The sequence below is a fragment of the Cyanistes caeruleus genome, chromosome 1 (assembly GCF_971803275.1).
Source record: "Cyanistes caeruleus chromosome 1, bCyaCae1.hap1.1, whole genome shotgun sequence".
In the NCBI taxonomy this organism is placed as follows: Eukaryota; Metazoa; Chordata; class Aves; order Passeriformes; family Paridae; genus Cyanistes; species Cyanistes caeruleus.
Window position 1 is genome coordinate 100,046,774 of NC_141701.1, and position 17,729 is coordinate 100,064,502.

Consider the following 17,729-nt stretch of genomic DNA (forward strand, 5'->3'; position numbering starts at 1 on the left):
CTTAGGATATAAAGAGAATCAGTGGGGGGAAAACAAGAGAAAAGTTATCTAATCCTAAAAATAAAGACTGGTTCATAATACAGCATGACCTTCTTTTAATCTCTGATATAGCAGTTATCCAGTATGGATGTGATAGAATACCAACAGAGCAAACACAGCTTTCTCATCAGGCGGGGAACCAACTCCCTCAGCCTGTATCTGTTTCCAGGTTTTAGACAGCTTTTTGGTAGGCTCTGGTATATTCTGAGGAGTGAATGGAACTTCTGGGATATTGCAGGGATTCTTTCCCAATAAGATCACATCTTGTTTCGTTTAATACACATATATTCACGTATGCAGTACAGTTCAGTCTGCTAGCAGCAAAATGCACTCCAGCAAGGGCCATGTTTTACAGCTCTCCCTTGATTTCCTGTGTCAGAGCATGCAGCTATAAAGCAATGGGCAGAAATCACATCTTTATTTGCTAAACCTGAAAATCTAATAAATGAGATTCTGCCAGGACAGCAACAAATGCTGTGGACATGAATCATTCCAGTTTTACAGTGGTAGAGAATCTGTTTTGATGATTCTCAGGTTTGTTTCTTCTCTGATGTTCTCTTCCATAACTCTGTCAAAAATCAAGTGCCTTGTTTTTCTTGGAACTTGTTTTCTTATATTACTAACTGGGACACTAATAGGTTAAGCTACTACGGTGCAGGAATTCCAGCTTTCTTTACTCCTTATTTTTTTCCCCAGCTGTAGAAAAGTAATTTTTCAATGTATGCTGTCATGATAACTGGGTTTTAACATTTTCTCCAGCACTAATGCTTTGTATCACATTTGCCTTAGTTCAAGCAAGGTATCACAGCTTCCTTATTTTAACAACGTTATTAAAAAAAAAAAAAAGAGCTCCACTTCCCTCTTCAACCACCTGCCCAATCTGTGACCTGCCCAGGGACAGGCTAATTGCATATGCCTGAGGAGGCTGCAGAAGGAATTGGCAGTGGAAACCACAAGCCAAATGCTCAAGTCAATTGTCCTCAAACAGGGATGTTTTTGTTAAATCTCTGCTCTCCAAGCAGGAGCCCTGCTCTCCTGAGAACTGCTGAAGCAAGGAGAGATGCAAAAGGGTTACATGAGGATGACAAGTTCTTGGGGCACTGGGACAAAGGAGCCTGTAGGGCAGAAGTGCCCCTGCAGAGCTACTGGAAGAGTACAAGGGGCCAGCCACAAGCTGGGCACTCCTGGTGTTTCTCCCAACACCTTCTCCTACCTGCCTGCAGTCTGCAGTGATTCCCAGCTCTCCTGGCTGCCCTCCCAGCTCCCTGCGCCGCAGCGCTCCCTGCACAGCTCCTGCAGGTTGTCTTACACCCTCCACACCACTGCATGTGTGCTGGCAAACTCTTCTCCAACTTCCACTTGTTACAGGATCTTTCTTGGTGTAGTCTGTTTTTGAACACACAGGCTGAGAGCTGCTCTGAGCATCTGAACTGCTGTGCTAGCTGCACAAAAACCTTTTGTTGTAGGGTTTTTTCCTTTTTAAAAGGCAACATCACCGGTAGAACTCCATTGTAACTTTCAACATCACCAAGACTCCAGCAATGCACAGAATTCACTTTTACAAAATTTAGCTTATATATTATATATGTGTGTGTGTGTGTGTGTTATATGTGTGTGTCGTATATGTATGTCTTTGCCTCACTTTGTTTTTTTTAACACTCTTCACATTTAGGTCTCCCAACTACATCTACATTTCACTTGCCTTCTATGTAAAGGACGTATGAGAAAAATATAGGGTAATTTGGTACCTGCAGCCTAACAAGAGCCCCAAAACAGACTACCAAGGAGAGAAGTAGAGGGAGAAAAAAGAAAGGTGAAGTGTGTACCAGTGATAGAGAATTCAAACTTGTCTTGAAAGACCAGGGCTGGAAGGAGGAAGCTGATGAAGGCCATTTGCTGAAGGGTTTAAGACCCACTGCGGATTGTGATGAAACTGTGGTGTTGATCTTTATAGTGCAATAGCAAATGAAGGTGGTCTTCTCCAAAATCCTATACCCCAGCCCTGCACTGATGACCTTCAGCCTGTTCTGCCTGCTTTCCTATCATTCTTCTCCATCACACATGCATCCAAGCTCTCCCACAGGCTTTCTGAGAGGTGGCTACAGGCAGGAATTCTACAGCTTGAGCTGCAAGAAGATCTCCTGCCTTCAGGAAACAGCTCTACAGCATGATTGCAAGGAGGTGCAATGCTTTTTCAAGTCATATGCTCACAGGAGTGGAAATTCACACTGAAAGAGCTCCACATTCCCCTCAAATCCATTAGACATTCCTCTCTCAAATTAGCCAAAGCAGTTGTGCACAAACAAGAGAGGGGTTTTCCTACAGTTGGATGGGGAAGAGGGTGAAGACTGGCCAAACATCTGCCCTTCACTGGTTCCAAGACTGCCAGTCAATGTTGCCTAGAAAATGTACTGTCTGATACCTTCTAGGAGTGGCTGAATATGGAAGGAGAGAAAACCACCTGAGGCTCAACTTCTAAATTTTCTGCTTCATGATCTTTGCATTTAAGGATAAAAATTGATTTTACGTGCAACTGCTGGAGAATTTCCAGGAAAACCATGTTAAAAATCTCCCTCATAGACAGTACCCAAGGCAAGCAATAGCTTACTCTTCTTTACAAATCTGAACTTGTGTACATCTGTGTACAATCTTTAACAAAAACATACAGGACTTACCTTAAAAAAAAAACCTGAAAAACTTGAACAGCTCGACACTTAGCACTCCTACAGATGTGAGTATAACACACTTAAAAGCATATATTCTGTTTCTGGATTTTTCTCTCTGGCAAAGACAGACCACAGAGAACTCCTGCCAGCACACATGAGAAGGAAGTAATCATAAAGAGGCATTACAAAAAGGTATTTCATCTTATTTGCAAATAGTATGAAGAGTGAAAATACCGTTCCTGCTTTTGACAGAAGCACACCAGCACACACGAGGCAGAATTAAATACTTTGGATGTTTTCCCACATTTCTGCAAAAGACAAAATCTATAGGCCTCCTTCCTGCCACCATAACTCATCTGACTTCAATGGAAATCAGACCTGCTGTATATATTAAACCTGAAATTAACTATTCTCCCACCATATTGTTTGGCTTTGATAAATTCCAGCCATTGCTCCTGGCCAAGATGCACATATCCTGGTTCAGTGAGCTCTTATGGCAGCCTGGAGCCCATTAAATTCGACTGGGTCCAAACACACTGAGCTCTCTGCAGGAGTGAGGCTTTAGCAACTCTTATAGTTAGTTATTGAACCATGGGTTCAGATCATGCTAGAAGTAATAATATTCTCCTTTAACACAGGGCATGTTCACAAGAAAGTAAAATTGGAAGAGATTCCTAATCTTTACATTCCATAGCACAGACAAGAGCAGGGGAGCCAAGAAATAAAAGCTTAAGAGTAACGATGCCTAGAGAAGAAAAAAAAAAAAAAAAAAAAAAAAAGAAAGTACCCAGCAAAATATCCCAACAACTGCTGCACCAAATGAATGTATAAAGAGAAATGTTTTATAAAAATTGTAAGGCTGTAATGACAAAAATCTGTTAAAATTTACACTGCCTTTCAGTGCATGTGTTTGGAAATACACTGGACCAGTTTAGAATCAACAGACTCTTTGAGTTAAAATGTAACCTTCTATTCTAGCACCTTTGTACAATTTCATATTAGCAGAGACAAACTGCTTAATTCCATGAACCAATTTAGAAACCTATGAAAGGCTATAGCAAGAGAAAATAAGGAAAAGCTAAAAAGTACCATTCAAATGAGATTTTGAATTCTTCCAAACTCCGGCAGTGGTACAATGGTTAAACTATCTATGAAGGAAGATTAGCAAAATACCTGATCCTTTACAAGAAAGTTAAACCACTGCCCCTTTTGCTGAAAATCCTTTGTTCCCAAAGGGGATAAATAGCAAGGTAAGTGTCAGATATTTAAATGGGATCTGCATTTCAAGGTGCATTAAACATATGGGCACTAGTACTAAGCCTGTATATAGGACTTGTTGAAAAACATGCGCCCCCTTTGGTTTAACCTGGGACCAAATTTTGTAAAATCATGCTTCTACTTTTAGTACTTTATTAATAATTACAGCACAGCTAATACTGATCCATTTAAAATGAAAGAAAATGTATTCCTCAGCAGGATCTTCCTGTGTAAATCAATCAGTAAATCCTTCTAATTTTTTGTAAAGAGAGCCCCTGTGCTTACCGCATGGACACATACAAATTGTTTGTATGATTAAAATACCAGTGTTTTGTCTGCAGAAAGAGACTATTGAATAACAGCTTTTTTTTTCAATAAATGCACACAGTGTCTCCTTATACATAACCTATGAAAGCTGCAGTTCATCTTAAGAGATAATGCCTGATCCACGTTTAGCAATGAAAGGCACTAAGAACTTCTATAAAAACTGGAAATATAGTGACTTAAAAACACAGAACTTTCCACAGAAACTACAAAGAAAAATGCTGGTAGTGATAAGCAATGCCAAAATCTCCACTAGGCAACGTGTGTTTTAACATTTCTAATCACAGAGGAGACCCTGGTAGAATTAATCCAGCCTCAGTAGCTGACAGCAGCAGCAGTGTGTTAAAACCACGACATCACAACTGGAATGGGTGAAGTAATTTGGGCTCTTCCTCCTAACACCTCCAAGAAACATGTCTAGCAAGCACATGCAGCAGTTTATTGCTTCTCTAAGACCTCCCTCGGATTTCTTTTACCTAACATCCACTTAGAATTTTCCTTTTGAATCCATGATAGGCTTAATCATCCCTGTCACATTCTAGCAAATTCAGAGCTAGCAAAGGTCTCTGTGCCATTTTAGAAGAACACTTCATGTTTCAGGCAGCAGCAGCAGCAGAGTTACCTTCTTTCATCTTTTTTTGCCGTGGGATAACATTTTTCTATCCTCTTATAAGTGCCATAACAGTCCTGCACTGAATCTAAAGATGTATGTTTGAGCTGTTGCGATGAAAACTGTGCAGGAATTCTTAGAACATTGGAGTATCACCTAAAATACTTACACAGGACCAACTCTTTTCTGCCCCTGCATTCCACACACTAACTTTCATTGACTTCCAGTGAACTTACAAGGGTATTTGGTAACTAAAAATCAGTCCTAAATAGTCTGGTTTATCTCAAAGATTCTTATCTTTTCCTATATACTGTGGCACTGGCTGAAAGAGACAGACTTGTTCTGGCAGTCAAACACAGAAATCTGCAGCAGCAAAGCAGAGGGCAGTCCTGTATCTCTGTAACTCTTCCTCACGCAAAAGCTATTCAGAACTGGAGGCTGGCACCTTCAGAATGTCATATAAAACACACTTCTTTGTTCAGGCTTTTTTTACTAACCGTGTCGGGATCCCCTTGGCAATTAATTTCCTGGCTGGTAAACCCTTGGCTCTGATCCATGCAGAGAGAGTGGCTGCACTGGAGGGAGGCGTGCAAGGCACATGCTCTGACTTTGCAAAATGAAGTGGTCTCTTTATTTAAATGACAGTGGCCAAGCCTGAGAACTTTGTACTTGCCCTGCATAATGGAGTAAGCTAAGCTCACTGTTAAACACTCTTTAAAGCCAAGTATAATGTGGCAAATGGTCAAACACTGCAGGCAGGGTTTTCTTGGTTATCTGAGGCAATACTACAAATAATATAGGCACAATAAAGAAAAGTAAATACTACCCCAATGGCAGTGAGATAGAGGAATTGAACAATACATTGGTCGATAATTAGCACTGATAACAGTTTAAAGGATACAGCCCTTCACCTTAAGAAAACTTACTCTAACAACAAAATCACTGCATATCCACAGTGTATTAAGATTCTCTACTCTCAGCTCTTGTACAGAGGTACAGAACTCCTGTGGCAATCCTGCCTGATGCTGGAAAAACACTACAATCAACAGACCAGAGCTACAGCAATGCTTCTCCCTAGCAGCCAGGCCAGATGGGCTTGATCAGTTCTGATATGTTGTTTAAGATATTCAGAAAAAAAGGAACAGAGAGGCTTCTATAGGTAGCCAAACTCTCAAAAATTTTTTTTTCACTAAGTTTCTTTTTGTTTCAGACAAAGGATTTCACAGGAGAAAGAAAGTTGGTACCATGCTCACATGTGCTGTGAATAGTGAGATATTACCTTTTTAATTAATTCAGCCTAAACTAACGCAGTTGGTAAGTAATGTGCTCCAATCCTGAATTCCTCAAATTAGGAAGCATCAGAGCCAAATAAATATGGGAAGGACACTTGTCCTTCATGCTACCGAATCCTAAAATAACACACCACAACCTTCCCCTCTCTGGACCTCCCTGGATACATTCAAGGTGTTGCCCTTACCTGGCAGGAATCACTTCTGAGGTAAGGTACTAACCAGAAGCAAAGGATGAACTTATCTGTACTGTGCTTCTCTCTGAAAATTTAGTGAGTGCCTACCTGCTGCTGTGCTGCTGCTGTTCTTTCTTTTCGTGCTTTCTTGGCACATGTAGGAGAGGATAAAAGCCTAATGGGTGCGAGTGTCAGCACAATATAAATTGCTGCAAGAAAAAACTTGATGCATGGCTTGGGATCTGAAAGAAGAATGTCCACCATTGTTTGTGATTATGGATCACATCACAATCTAATAGCAATTTTTATTTAATCAATAATTTCCATGCTGAACAGACAGCCCTGTTACAGAGAATCGACAAGCAAGTACTGATAGCGACTAGGCTTGTTATTAATCTTTACCCTGCCAACATTTCAACCAAACTACTGTAAAAAAGCACCACCAAGATGGATTTAGAAGTAGGTTTTTGGGGTTTTTTTTCTCTTTTTTTTTTTCTCTTTTTCTTTCTCTCTCTCTCTCTCTCTTTATCCCTTTCTTCCTTTTGCTTTTCTTTTCTTTTTACCTACACAGTCCCATTACCCTTCTCCCTTTTCAGATAGGTAATGTTTCATACACTTTATATTCTAAGTTTATTTGAAAAACCTGGGGCTTGAATTGCACAAAAAGGCAATTCATATTAAGCAATTTCACAAATCAGTGGGACCTAGCCCAGTGCTGAGTGTTAGCCATTATAGGCTAATAAATCATACTTTCTCTTTGAGATGTCAATCGCCAAAGTGCTTTGTAAAAATGTTGGCATCTGTAATTCAGCGAAGCCTTTTCATCTTGAAATAAGATGCTCCAGACTGATAACAAGAATAATCCTCTCTTGATCAAAAAAAAAATCTGCATTTTACCAATTAAAGCTGCTGCCAGAAGCCAAACGGAGCAGCACTGAGACTCCACTGTAGTTTATCTCTGCTAAACACAAGGAGGGATACAGTTGGAGCTTTGTTTCATTTTCAGCTTGACTACTTTATCTCACGGAGAACTGCAGCATCTCAGCCCTGCGATACACATAAGAATGGTATATGCAGACCTCATACCTACAGTGCAAGCCACCAGAGGACCCACTCCTGACAAAACCACCACCCATTCATTTTATAGATTAGGTAATCAACATCTTGAAGAAAAGTCACGCTCACACTTAAGTTTAAGCACGGGAAAGAACTAGATTTGTTTCCCCATGATAAAAGGCTCATCTGCTTTTCATTTTTCTTTTTCTTTCTATTAAGAGGTTACACAAACAATAGAGACTGCAAAAATGAATCCATGCAGTCCAACCCTTTCTAAACCAAATTCATGAACTTCACTTGTGTCTGTATTTGAGTTGCCTATCTCTGCCTCCATTTGTACATGCTGATCTGCCACTTCTGTCTCAGAAAAAGCACTTCCACATGCAGCTGAGCCAACACTCACAGGTATCTATTTTTCCCAGGACTGGTTTAGTATGGGTAGATTTTTCTGGTAGAATACAGGTGACAAAAGCAGTGCAGAGACATTCCACACCAAACACAAGGTAGATCTCTCACCTAATAACACAGGCTATGTAACAAAAAAATTGAATCACTTAACAGAAGCAAGGCATGAAAAAGCTGAACAGAAAGAACAGCTCTGTCCAGATGAATCTGCTTTGTCCTGGCCCTTTGGTCAGGACTGAAAGGTACCTGAAGTCCATGCACAAACCCAGCCCACCTGCAGCTATGAGGCAGCAAAATTACAGCAGAGAGGGACTTCCCTTTTCTCTCTTCTCCATGACATGCCAATAAGGGTCAGGAGATGAAGAGTCAGAATAGTTTGCTGCTTTTCTCTTGTCTATGCGTTTGTCACTCAGTCAGCATGGGCTCCCCTGAGACTTGGCTGGCAGCTTCTTATCCTACATTTCTCCCCAAAACTGGAAGTCACCTATAAAATATCAGTAACTTGGAAAAGTTCACCAGCTGAACTCTCAGGCAAACACTTCAAGTAAGTATATATATATGCACAAACCACCTAAATAGTGCTGTGTGATTTAAAGCACAGACCAAAGTCAAGCCTTGCACAACCCTTTCCATCCCAGTGCCCACTCACTATGGGTAGAGTGGGTAGAGGAACTTCCTAGGGCACAGGAGGATCACTCTTCATTCCTACCTACAATAGTGAAAAAGATGTGTTATTTAAAGGACGTGTCATAGTTTAGCAACCTCTTTCAAGGATACCAATTCAAAGACAATGACTTTGGCAATTCATATGAACAGAAGCCGCAGCAGCAGCAGACTAACAACAAGTTTTCGTAATGCTGTGAAAGAAATGCTAATTACAGAGGAATTAAAATTTAAAAAATGATTACATTTCTCTCTCTAAATCCCCTCTTAATACTTCACAGATTAGCGTGGATTTATTTTGTTGTAAACCTTTCTCTATCAAAAAAGAAATCCCCATGTTATTTTTTTTCCCCTCTTCTTTTCTGTGATTCATCAAAAGCCAGACTCTAGGCAGGGAGACTGCTGATGCACTTGTGTAGTGGAGTGCTCAAGAGGACCTGAGCCAAAGCACAGCTGGCCTTTGGGTCAAGCCCACAGTGGATAAGATCTCTTCACAAGGCAGCACCGATGACTTTTAACACTGCTGGGAGGCAAAGGGCATCGCGGTGACTGACGCAGAACAAGGATGTGCTGAGAAGCACAAGCTGGGGCCATGCCAGAGCCTGGGGGCTACTGAGGCTCCAGAACAGCAGTGAGGTCTGTCTGTGGTTACTTAACCTTAAAACCCAACAGCACTTACATGGACACCTCTGATGGGGGGTTAAACACTTGCTTAATTTAAACAAGCCTGTGTTAGGTACCCAGACAGAAACCAAGCGAGAATGAACATGCTCTCAAGGGCACAGATCTGCTTAGCAGCTTTGCTATGCCATCTAATAAATTGCTGGCCTACAAACAATTCAACAATTCCGGCACAGTTCAAAAGGATGGGCTCAGCAGCTTATAATCCGTCACAGTAAGGTGGTGTCTTAATTAGAAATCAGCCTTTAAACAGGTAATGAGGAAGAGATTTCAAAATCTAAAAACTTCTGTACAGATGTCTCTTATGATTATTTGCTATAATCTCTTCTTCCTTTCCTTTGTACCCTCACAGCTACATAGATCAAATACATCGAGGGGATGGACAAACTGAAAAAAAGCCATCCTATGGCACTTGCTTGCCAATGAAACAACTCCCTGCCTTCTCCAAGTTGTCCCAGCTTTCAGCCCAAGCCTTGGGCTTTTCTCACTTGAAGGACTGATTTCTTTTTTCCACAGCACTCCTTCTCCAAGTATGAGTTAGGGTCCAGACCTCAGTGAGTAAAAAATAAAACAAGATGAAACAGAATAAAACCACCAACAAAACCCCCTTTGCTGTTGTACGTCGAACATTCTCCTTTTGTCAGGAAAAAATGATTACTATAATGGATTTCATGTTCTTATCTAGTCCTTACTCTTTTCAATTTAAAGGAGACATTCCTGAGCCTTTCAGAGCAATAGCTGTCACTGCCATGCACAATGAGTTTGTGAATGGGCTGAGGCTTCTCTATGTTACTGTGCTAGAGCCAAATAAAACTATAATGAAAATGCACCAAAAACTGCCTCTGCAAAGAAGAATTAAATATTAAATAAATCCCTGAACATATTTTGAGAAGCACACAAACTGGGATGCGTAATTACAGCCCTTTGGGATTGTAAGGGACTTGCTTCACCAAGATGGGACTTCACCTGCCCCACAACCAGCAAGCACACCTCCACGACCCAGAGAAAATAAACCATTAATGCATGAAGGATAATCTGTTTGTGTGCAATTGCCTCCATTTGGGTGCAGATGCCTGCTCACACTGCTGCACCCAGCACTTGCTTGGCTTTGGCAGCTTTGGGGCCCTTTGCTCACAGGGCAATTTCTCCTCTTTCAAGTGGTGGGCAATGTGCAACTCTCAGGGTCACTAACAGGTCTGCTTCAAAGTAGCTGATACGCAGGGGAACTGCTTTAATCTGGCTTACCCCCCTATTGCAGTTGGATCTTTGTTTAGAGAAGAGCAGTGAAGCTCTCTCCAGTCCTTACCTACAGCTGTCCTACAGGAGAGGAGCTGAGGAAGAAGCCACAGGCCAAAGTCAGCACAGCAACAGAGGAAGTGGGACTTTCTAATCTATTGACTTTGAGTGTTTTTATTACTGGGCATCCAAAATCACTCACTGTAAAGTGGGCTAATCCTTCAGAGCGGTGTGTTCCCCACCTCCTGATATTCCTAAGTGTTGCACAGAATTGATTAAGGTACCTCACAGATGCTGTAAATCTAAGCAGAGATTGGATGTGGGCACAATTTGGGGTTTTGGTAGGTGTCCATGGATTGCTGGCCAATTCTGTTGGTCAGGGTTGAACCCACTGTTTTCTGTAGGAACAGAGAGCAAAAACATTAAGAAACTCCAGTCTCAGAGTTGCATGTAATGGTTCTTTTGGGTACCCTCAGTGCACTGTGATGCCTTGGGAACACCTGAAAAACACAGGAAGCTGCCCTCTGCCGCAAGAAGGGAACCATGTGGAGCAGTACAATCCTCAGGGACTGCCAGGGGAGTGCTCCAGTCACCAGGGCTTTGCAAACAGGCAGGAAGACCTCAGTAAATGGAATCCTGAATGTCTATCCATTCCTGATAGTTTAGGGCTTTTTGATCTCATCTAATCAAATGTAACAACAATGAAAGAATTTTATTGCTGCACAATTCAGGAGAAAACACTAACAAAAAAATAGCTCCACAGTTCTTCAAGCATGTTTTTGAATAAAAAATAATTATCATCAAGGCTACGCAGCAAGGGGGATGAGAAATAGGCAGCACTGCATTTTTCTGATTGCCATTGTATTAATATTTAACAATAAATTCAGTCATTTCCTTGAAGGATAATTTTCTTAAATAAACTTTTATCTTTAGCGTCTAACCCTTTTGCAATACTTTATTCTTAACTGATTTCTGGGGGAGAAAAAGGGACAAACTGCAACAAAAAGCAGATTTATAAATATATACAATATCTTATTAGCTTCTAGGCGCTCACATATTTAAAACAAACTTGAGCTCAGCTAAGCCCAATTATAATATCTCGCTGGGCAGAGAAATTAATTAAACAGCTGAATGATAAAGACCCCAGCAGCAAACTGAGGCTTTAAAATAAATAAGATCTTTTTTTAATTTTTTGAGGAGAAGAAAAAAGGGGAAGAAAGAAGCCTGTAACAGACATTTCAAACATTAATGTAACAAGGCTTTTCAGGAGTGCAATGCACTGTAAATAAGACTACCTGGCGGGAGAATGCCGTGGCAGCTCTAACGTGGCTCACCAACTTTGTGTCTTGCTAATGTGCAACACAGGCACCCCTTTTGCATCGACTTCACATAACCCTGGGATCTCAGCAGTGCAGCTCAGCAACAACCAGAACAAGGGCAGAACTTGTCAGGATTTAAGAGCTTTCAGCAAAACCCTTCAATTGCAGCCGGTACCCTATTCCATAGAAGGATATCAATTATAGATAGTGACTTGCTTTAGCAGCGCAGTCGGTACTGTCAGACGCTAGATAGACAACCATGAAGAATCATGAATCTTTCTATTAACTGTAAGAGAAGGAGGGGGGGGAGAGGAAGGATGGATAGGTGTTATAAATAAGGCAGAGCGTCTGATGGTTTAACACCTTGCCTTTTGGTGCATGCATCATGAAAATTTAACCATGCTGAATTCTAAGTGGCTCGTATCACTGGAAAATAAGAGCACCCATGCCAAAATCATTTCAGTGTCAGACCCTTCTGGGTGGGTCAATAATGTTTCTTTTAGGTAGCTTTCCAGTTATTTATTCATAGCAGCTCAGGTTCTGTTCATAAATTAAGTCAGAAAACATTGGGACCAAAGAACACTTTCAGTGGCACCCACATTTTACACTAATAACTGCAGGACTTTGCTACAGAAATGCAGAAAATGACATCAAATACTGACTACTGTGCACAACACTGCAATTTCTACTGTAAAGCTATACCACATATTTAGACACATATTTTGTTTGCATTACCATTTAATACATGCTGTCACAAATCACGTTGTAATGCTGATTCAAGTGCAGTTGATTTCAAAGTAAATCAGGTCTCAAAATTCTCCAAGAAATAACAAAGTTATATGACAGAAGGACCAGAATATACATGAACTCATATTTACCTTTTTCAAAACACATGAAAATGTCCTTGTGTACACTCCATAGAGGGATAATGACATCTATACCATGAACTGTGTGCACTGTGTATTGTGGAAAAGCTTTTCTAAGCTCTGTTCAACCTGGCATGACTAGAATTCACACAGAGCTACCTAACCCTTCAAGAAACAAAACAAACAGCTTGCATCTCTTCCCTTAACACTGCAGCTCCTCTAAAATGTCAGTGCGTTGGGAAGCAAGGCTTGGATAACAGTCTGTCCTGTGCCACTGGACATTCTGGGTCTGATCTCTTGCTATTGTACATGGTTATAACCATACAGAAAGATGGCAGATGTTATTTGGATTAGTCTTGCTAGGGCAATTTAACCCTTTATTACTTTTATCTATGCCAGTTGCCCTTATCTTGGTGATTACCACCCCACAGCAGAATCAACAAAACCCGATGGTTATCTATACTTTTGACATCCTGTCCAGCATCTTACTTCCAAACCTTCAAGCTCTTCAAGCTCAGCTGGAGCAGCTCAGGCTCTGTTGAGTTTGCCAGTGGGTTGGGGATCACTGAGAGAGCAGCAAACTGTGCAGCCACGAGAGGCATGGTGGCAGAACTCTGCTGCTAGATCAGGTAGCTCCTGACAGCACAAACAGCCCAATGCACGCGGCCCCGGAGCTGCAGGGTGAAAGACCTCGTGCCTGTGTCACCTGCACTCCTCCTCCCATGTCTGAGCAGCCCCTGGCATCGTGAGGTTCTGGGCTTGGCGAGGCCTGCAGCTGCTACCACAGTGTCAGGGCTGTGGAGCCAAGTGTGTTCATGGGCCCTGAGACACACGGCATGCCTGTGCTGGTTCGGGCACACACATGCACATACCACACACACAGCGCTCAGAAATGGGCTGACACCGGTTTAAGCGCAGCTACAGCAATTTGTATCTACTTGGATTTACCTACAGTATTTGGATAGGAGGCACACATGAGCCACGTATTGTAACTTTCTCAACTTAGATTTTCAAGGACCTAATACTCAGGGATGGAACACTTTCTACCAGAGTGACACACCTAAGCAAAACCAGGACTGCCCTCCTGTGAAGCCCTACTGAGACCAGACCTCATTTCCCTAGTTGCTGCAGATGTACATCAGAGGGCTGTGGCAATCAAGGGCAGACAAAATGTGCAAAAGGCAGAGTGAGGTGAGTGGCCAGGCTTTCAAACAGAGATAGATGTCTAAAGCCCTTTGCAATTCTGGGCAGAAATAACTCGCTCGAGTCCCCACAGCAGGGCTCTGCCAGAGCAGCAAAAGAAATCACAAACCATTGCCCCATCACTGAATCCCGCTGACTCTTACAGCATGATTTGTGCTACTTAAATGTGATGGTTGCCATGATGAATTTATTGTCTTCAGGGTATGGAGTCGAGTCTTGTACCTTGTAATCCTAAACACCATCCTAACATACCTGAATCCTGAGCCCTGCCAAAAAGAACTCCCTGTCACAGAAAAACTTTTTATATTCCTTTTCTATGTCTAGAGAAACTTGTTTGAAATGTTGCCATTGTTCAGAAGCATATGAAATACACTTTTTCAGTCTTGCTGTTGGCCATTACAATGCAGGCAGATTTGCTAGAAAAATCACACCAAAACCAACAAATTAACTTTAAAATTAAACTCCGGAAGAGCTAAACTACCACCCTGTCAAATTAGTTCACCTTCAAATACAAAACACAAGCTATTAGCTAACATGCTGGACTTCCATTAAGTTTTACACCTGGAACATCAAAAATCCTTTTTCTTTTTTTTATTGCCAAGGGTACCTTTATTCTGAATTTCTCTTTTATTTCATATATTTTTGTGCATATTATTTATCATCATCATCATCATCATCGTCATCATCATCATCATCATCACTGGGATCTCTTCTGAATACTGAAAGGTTTTCCAGGCATCATAAACAGCAGATATAAAGACTCTTCCTATGCAGAGCCCCATATGATGTCTGTTTGGTCTGTTTAAACAGAACCAATTCAAAGACCAACATTTGATCTTTTAATTTACATGTGTCAAACCACTTGCAGAAGCCATTCATATGGCATTTCTTCCCTCAAAGGTACTGTGACGCCAAAACAGTTTCTCCTCATATTTCAATTTGCCCTATTCAAATGCTAGGGCAAATGTGTGCAAAATGTCTCAAAGAATTCTTGGAAAAATGTCACATTTTGGCTATTATTCTAATTGTTGACAGTCTTTAATTTATCATTACTGTTGTTACTGCTGCTGCTACTACTTAATAAGAACCTAAAAATACATCTTGGTGAATAACTGCAACACCAAGAGGTTCTCACACTCCAGCAAGTGAAAGCTGACATTGCTTTACTAAAGTCAACTTTGCAGGATAAGTTGACCATTTGGCATAGTGTTTGGAAATATATGGTGGGTTTGTTTTTATTTATTTTGTGTGAAAAAGGGGATTTTTCAACTAGCTATTTCACAAGTACTAGCCACATTCTGCAATAGATTTTGCATGATCTCCAGTCAAGTATGAAACAGTTTTCTAAACTAAATACAATTCTGTCACATTGCTCATTTGCTGAAGATGTTCCTCTCTATTCTGTACTAAGAATTCAATTATTTTTCAGAATATTTAATATGTTCTATGATGTCAGTAAGTAAGAGAGGTTCTGCTAATTAAGGAGGTTAGAATTGCAGGGGATTGTACTTGTCAGGTTGTGTTCTGGATTTTGATCACTCACTTTCTGTCTTACAATACTGTCAAAGAGTACAAACTGTTTATTTGGGAGAGGTGGAAAAAAGGAATAAAAACAAAGGAAATAGAATTAATATTTGGTGTAGTACAGAAAAGATTATAGTTTGCTTTTCCTAAAATGACTGAAGTAACTCGGCCCCCATTTATTTAGCCAAATAATCCCTTTCAGTTTACACACAACAGTAAATTGATAGCAAAACCTCTCTTAGGGAAGGGAAAAATTTCCCCTCACCCATTTCTACTGTTACAGCCCCTTTGGGGAGAAAAAAATCAAACTTGGCTAAAGGTTAATAATCATTCATGTCCAGCTTACTATTACTCAATAACTATCAAAGTCTCTAACTCAAAATAGCGTTTGCTGGCTTACAGGATCAGAGCCATTACAATCTCTGTGGAAGACTTTATTGAATTTTACACTAAGCTTTAGCTGACTGAACAGGTCAAGCACTGTGGCTTCGAGTTTTCTTTATTCTCAGAAACTCATAAACCCCTCTCCAGTTTGCAGCTCTGTTAGCTAAGAAACTTGACTCAGCATAGGGTCACAGAACCTGACCCCCATGAAAAAGGTCGCGTAGTTTTAAAACCTAGTTCCTGAATACCATTAACTTACATGCACTAGCTGTTCCTGCGTGTCAAACTCCCGGGAACAGCCTTCCCAGTGGCAGTTTGTCTCATAGACCACTTCAGGCTCCTGTTTGCTTTCATCTTTGTCCCCTTCCTCCTTTACCAAGGTCATTCCTTCTGGCTGTTCCTGGAGAGAGGAAAAAAACAGGGGTGAGAAGAGAGAGGAAATTCTGAAACTGAGAAGGAAGAAAAGTGAATTACTTCAGCATTAAAAGAAAGATGATGGGAGTGTGTGTGTGAAGGAGGTGGGGGAGAGGGAGGATTATTTTACTCTCACTTCACTATGCTACTCCATTCTACAAAATACAGAAGCCCAAAACAGGCCTGATAAGCCAGAAGCCATTTGCAAACTATGCACATAAAATAAATTCATCATTCCCCTTACATTTCAATTTAAAATAAATTATAATGGCCTGGTTTCCCTCACACTTTATTTAAGCAACTTGTTATTTGTGCACCTGGCTTTCATGATTCAGTGGCACCGCTAATGTGAAAGGCACTATTCAGTATAGTTGAATTAATTGGAATTTGATTTTAGTACTAGGGTTGGACAGAAATTGGATCACCAGTAATCCAGTGTGTTTCCATTGTTAAAACAGTAACAGGTTTGCATGTTAAAACCTTTCCAAAAGCAGACTGGTAATTTTGGAGTTACTTGTTAGTCTGTTCTTGCCCTTAACATGTGCATAAAATGGGTGAGCAGAGGAAGAAAGTATTTCATTTTTGGGGTTAGGATTTCCCACCTCCAGTTCATCAGGGTGCCTCATTCTCCTTGTTATTTGCTGAGGGTAAGAGTCAGATGTTGGTGTAAACATTTGGTTCAGATTATGCACTCCTGCTATTTTTCCATTTCAAACCTGCTGAAGGATTTAGGCCTCTGCTTTGCTTTCATGGATTCACTTGCAAGACTGAGGCTCTGACTCTCATCTCCCCCGAGTCACTGTAAATCAAGAGTCACTCTACTAAAACCAGTGGCATTAACTGGTATAGAAAGCACAGCAAACAAGACTGGAGCCCGACACTGGAGCCTCAATGCAGTACAGCGCTAAGACCCAGTAAAAGTCAAGGTGGCCTTAAGTATTTCTGCTGAACAGAAAACACGCTCTTAATAAAGACCTGAATGTCTCTTGTTCATTTTTCCGTGGCAAACAGAGCGTTGAGCGTGCTCTGACTGGTCAGGGGTGTCTCTGCATCAGCCTCCTTCCCCTCTGCCCCCATCCTGCCACAGACCCTGCTCCCCAGGAGCTGCTCCTTTAGCCCCGACTACTGCGAGCAGAGGCTGCCCATGTGCGCAGCACACAAAGTGCAAGGAGCCTGAAAACATGTGTGTCACAGGAAAAGTTAATTTTCCCTCCAGCAGCAAGAAGAAAGGCTCATGACTGGAACCTGGCTGCCATACCTGCATGCTTCCTGCTCCTGGGCTTGGGAGGTCCTCATCAGGCTTTATCTTGGAGCGCTTGTTGTGCATGGGATCTCCTGTGCTGCTCACTGCAGATTCACTGGTGGGTTTATTCTGCTGCAGGCAGGTGGGGGTTTTTTTTCCCCCCAGAAGAAGACAAAATTAGACTGCAATAAATATGTGGCTCCAAACAAAAATACACAGCATCTGCTCAGTGACTTTGTATGGAGAAGCTGCACTGTTAATTGTATTGGATATGCAATTAAATTGTTCTTCGATTACATAGCATTAACTCATGGAAGAGCTGCATTGCTCAGCCTTGTAGCAGAGCAGGGAGGGAGTGGGAAGGGAAGCATTTG

General features: G+C 41.3%; 1 protein-coding gene across 5 annotated transcripts in view; it reads right to left on the bottom strand.

The window, feature by feature from the left end:
- GLI3 (GLI family zinc finger 3) overlaps nt 1-17,729 on the bottom strand; it is a 208,255-nt gene that overhangs the window by 25,943 nt on the left and 164,583 nt on the right. For 3 of the 5 annotated variants that reach the window (XM_086844807.1, XM_086844815.1, XM_086844824.1), the window contains exons 9-10: nt 17,371-17,484; nt 15,958-16,098 (exon numbers count right to left, since the gene is read on the bottom strand). In XM_086844807.1, coding sequence (XP_086700933.1) covers nt 15,958-16,098; nt 17,371-17,484 — 255 coding nt within the window. Of the gene's footprint in view, nt 1-15,957; nt 16,099-17,370; nt 17,488-17,729 lie in introns of all 5 variants that reach the window. The other 2 variants (XM_086844790.1, XM_086844797.1) reach the window with 1 other exon arrangement.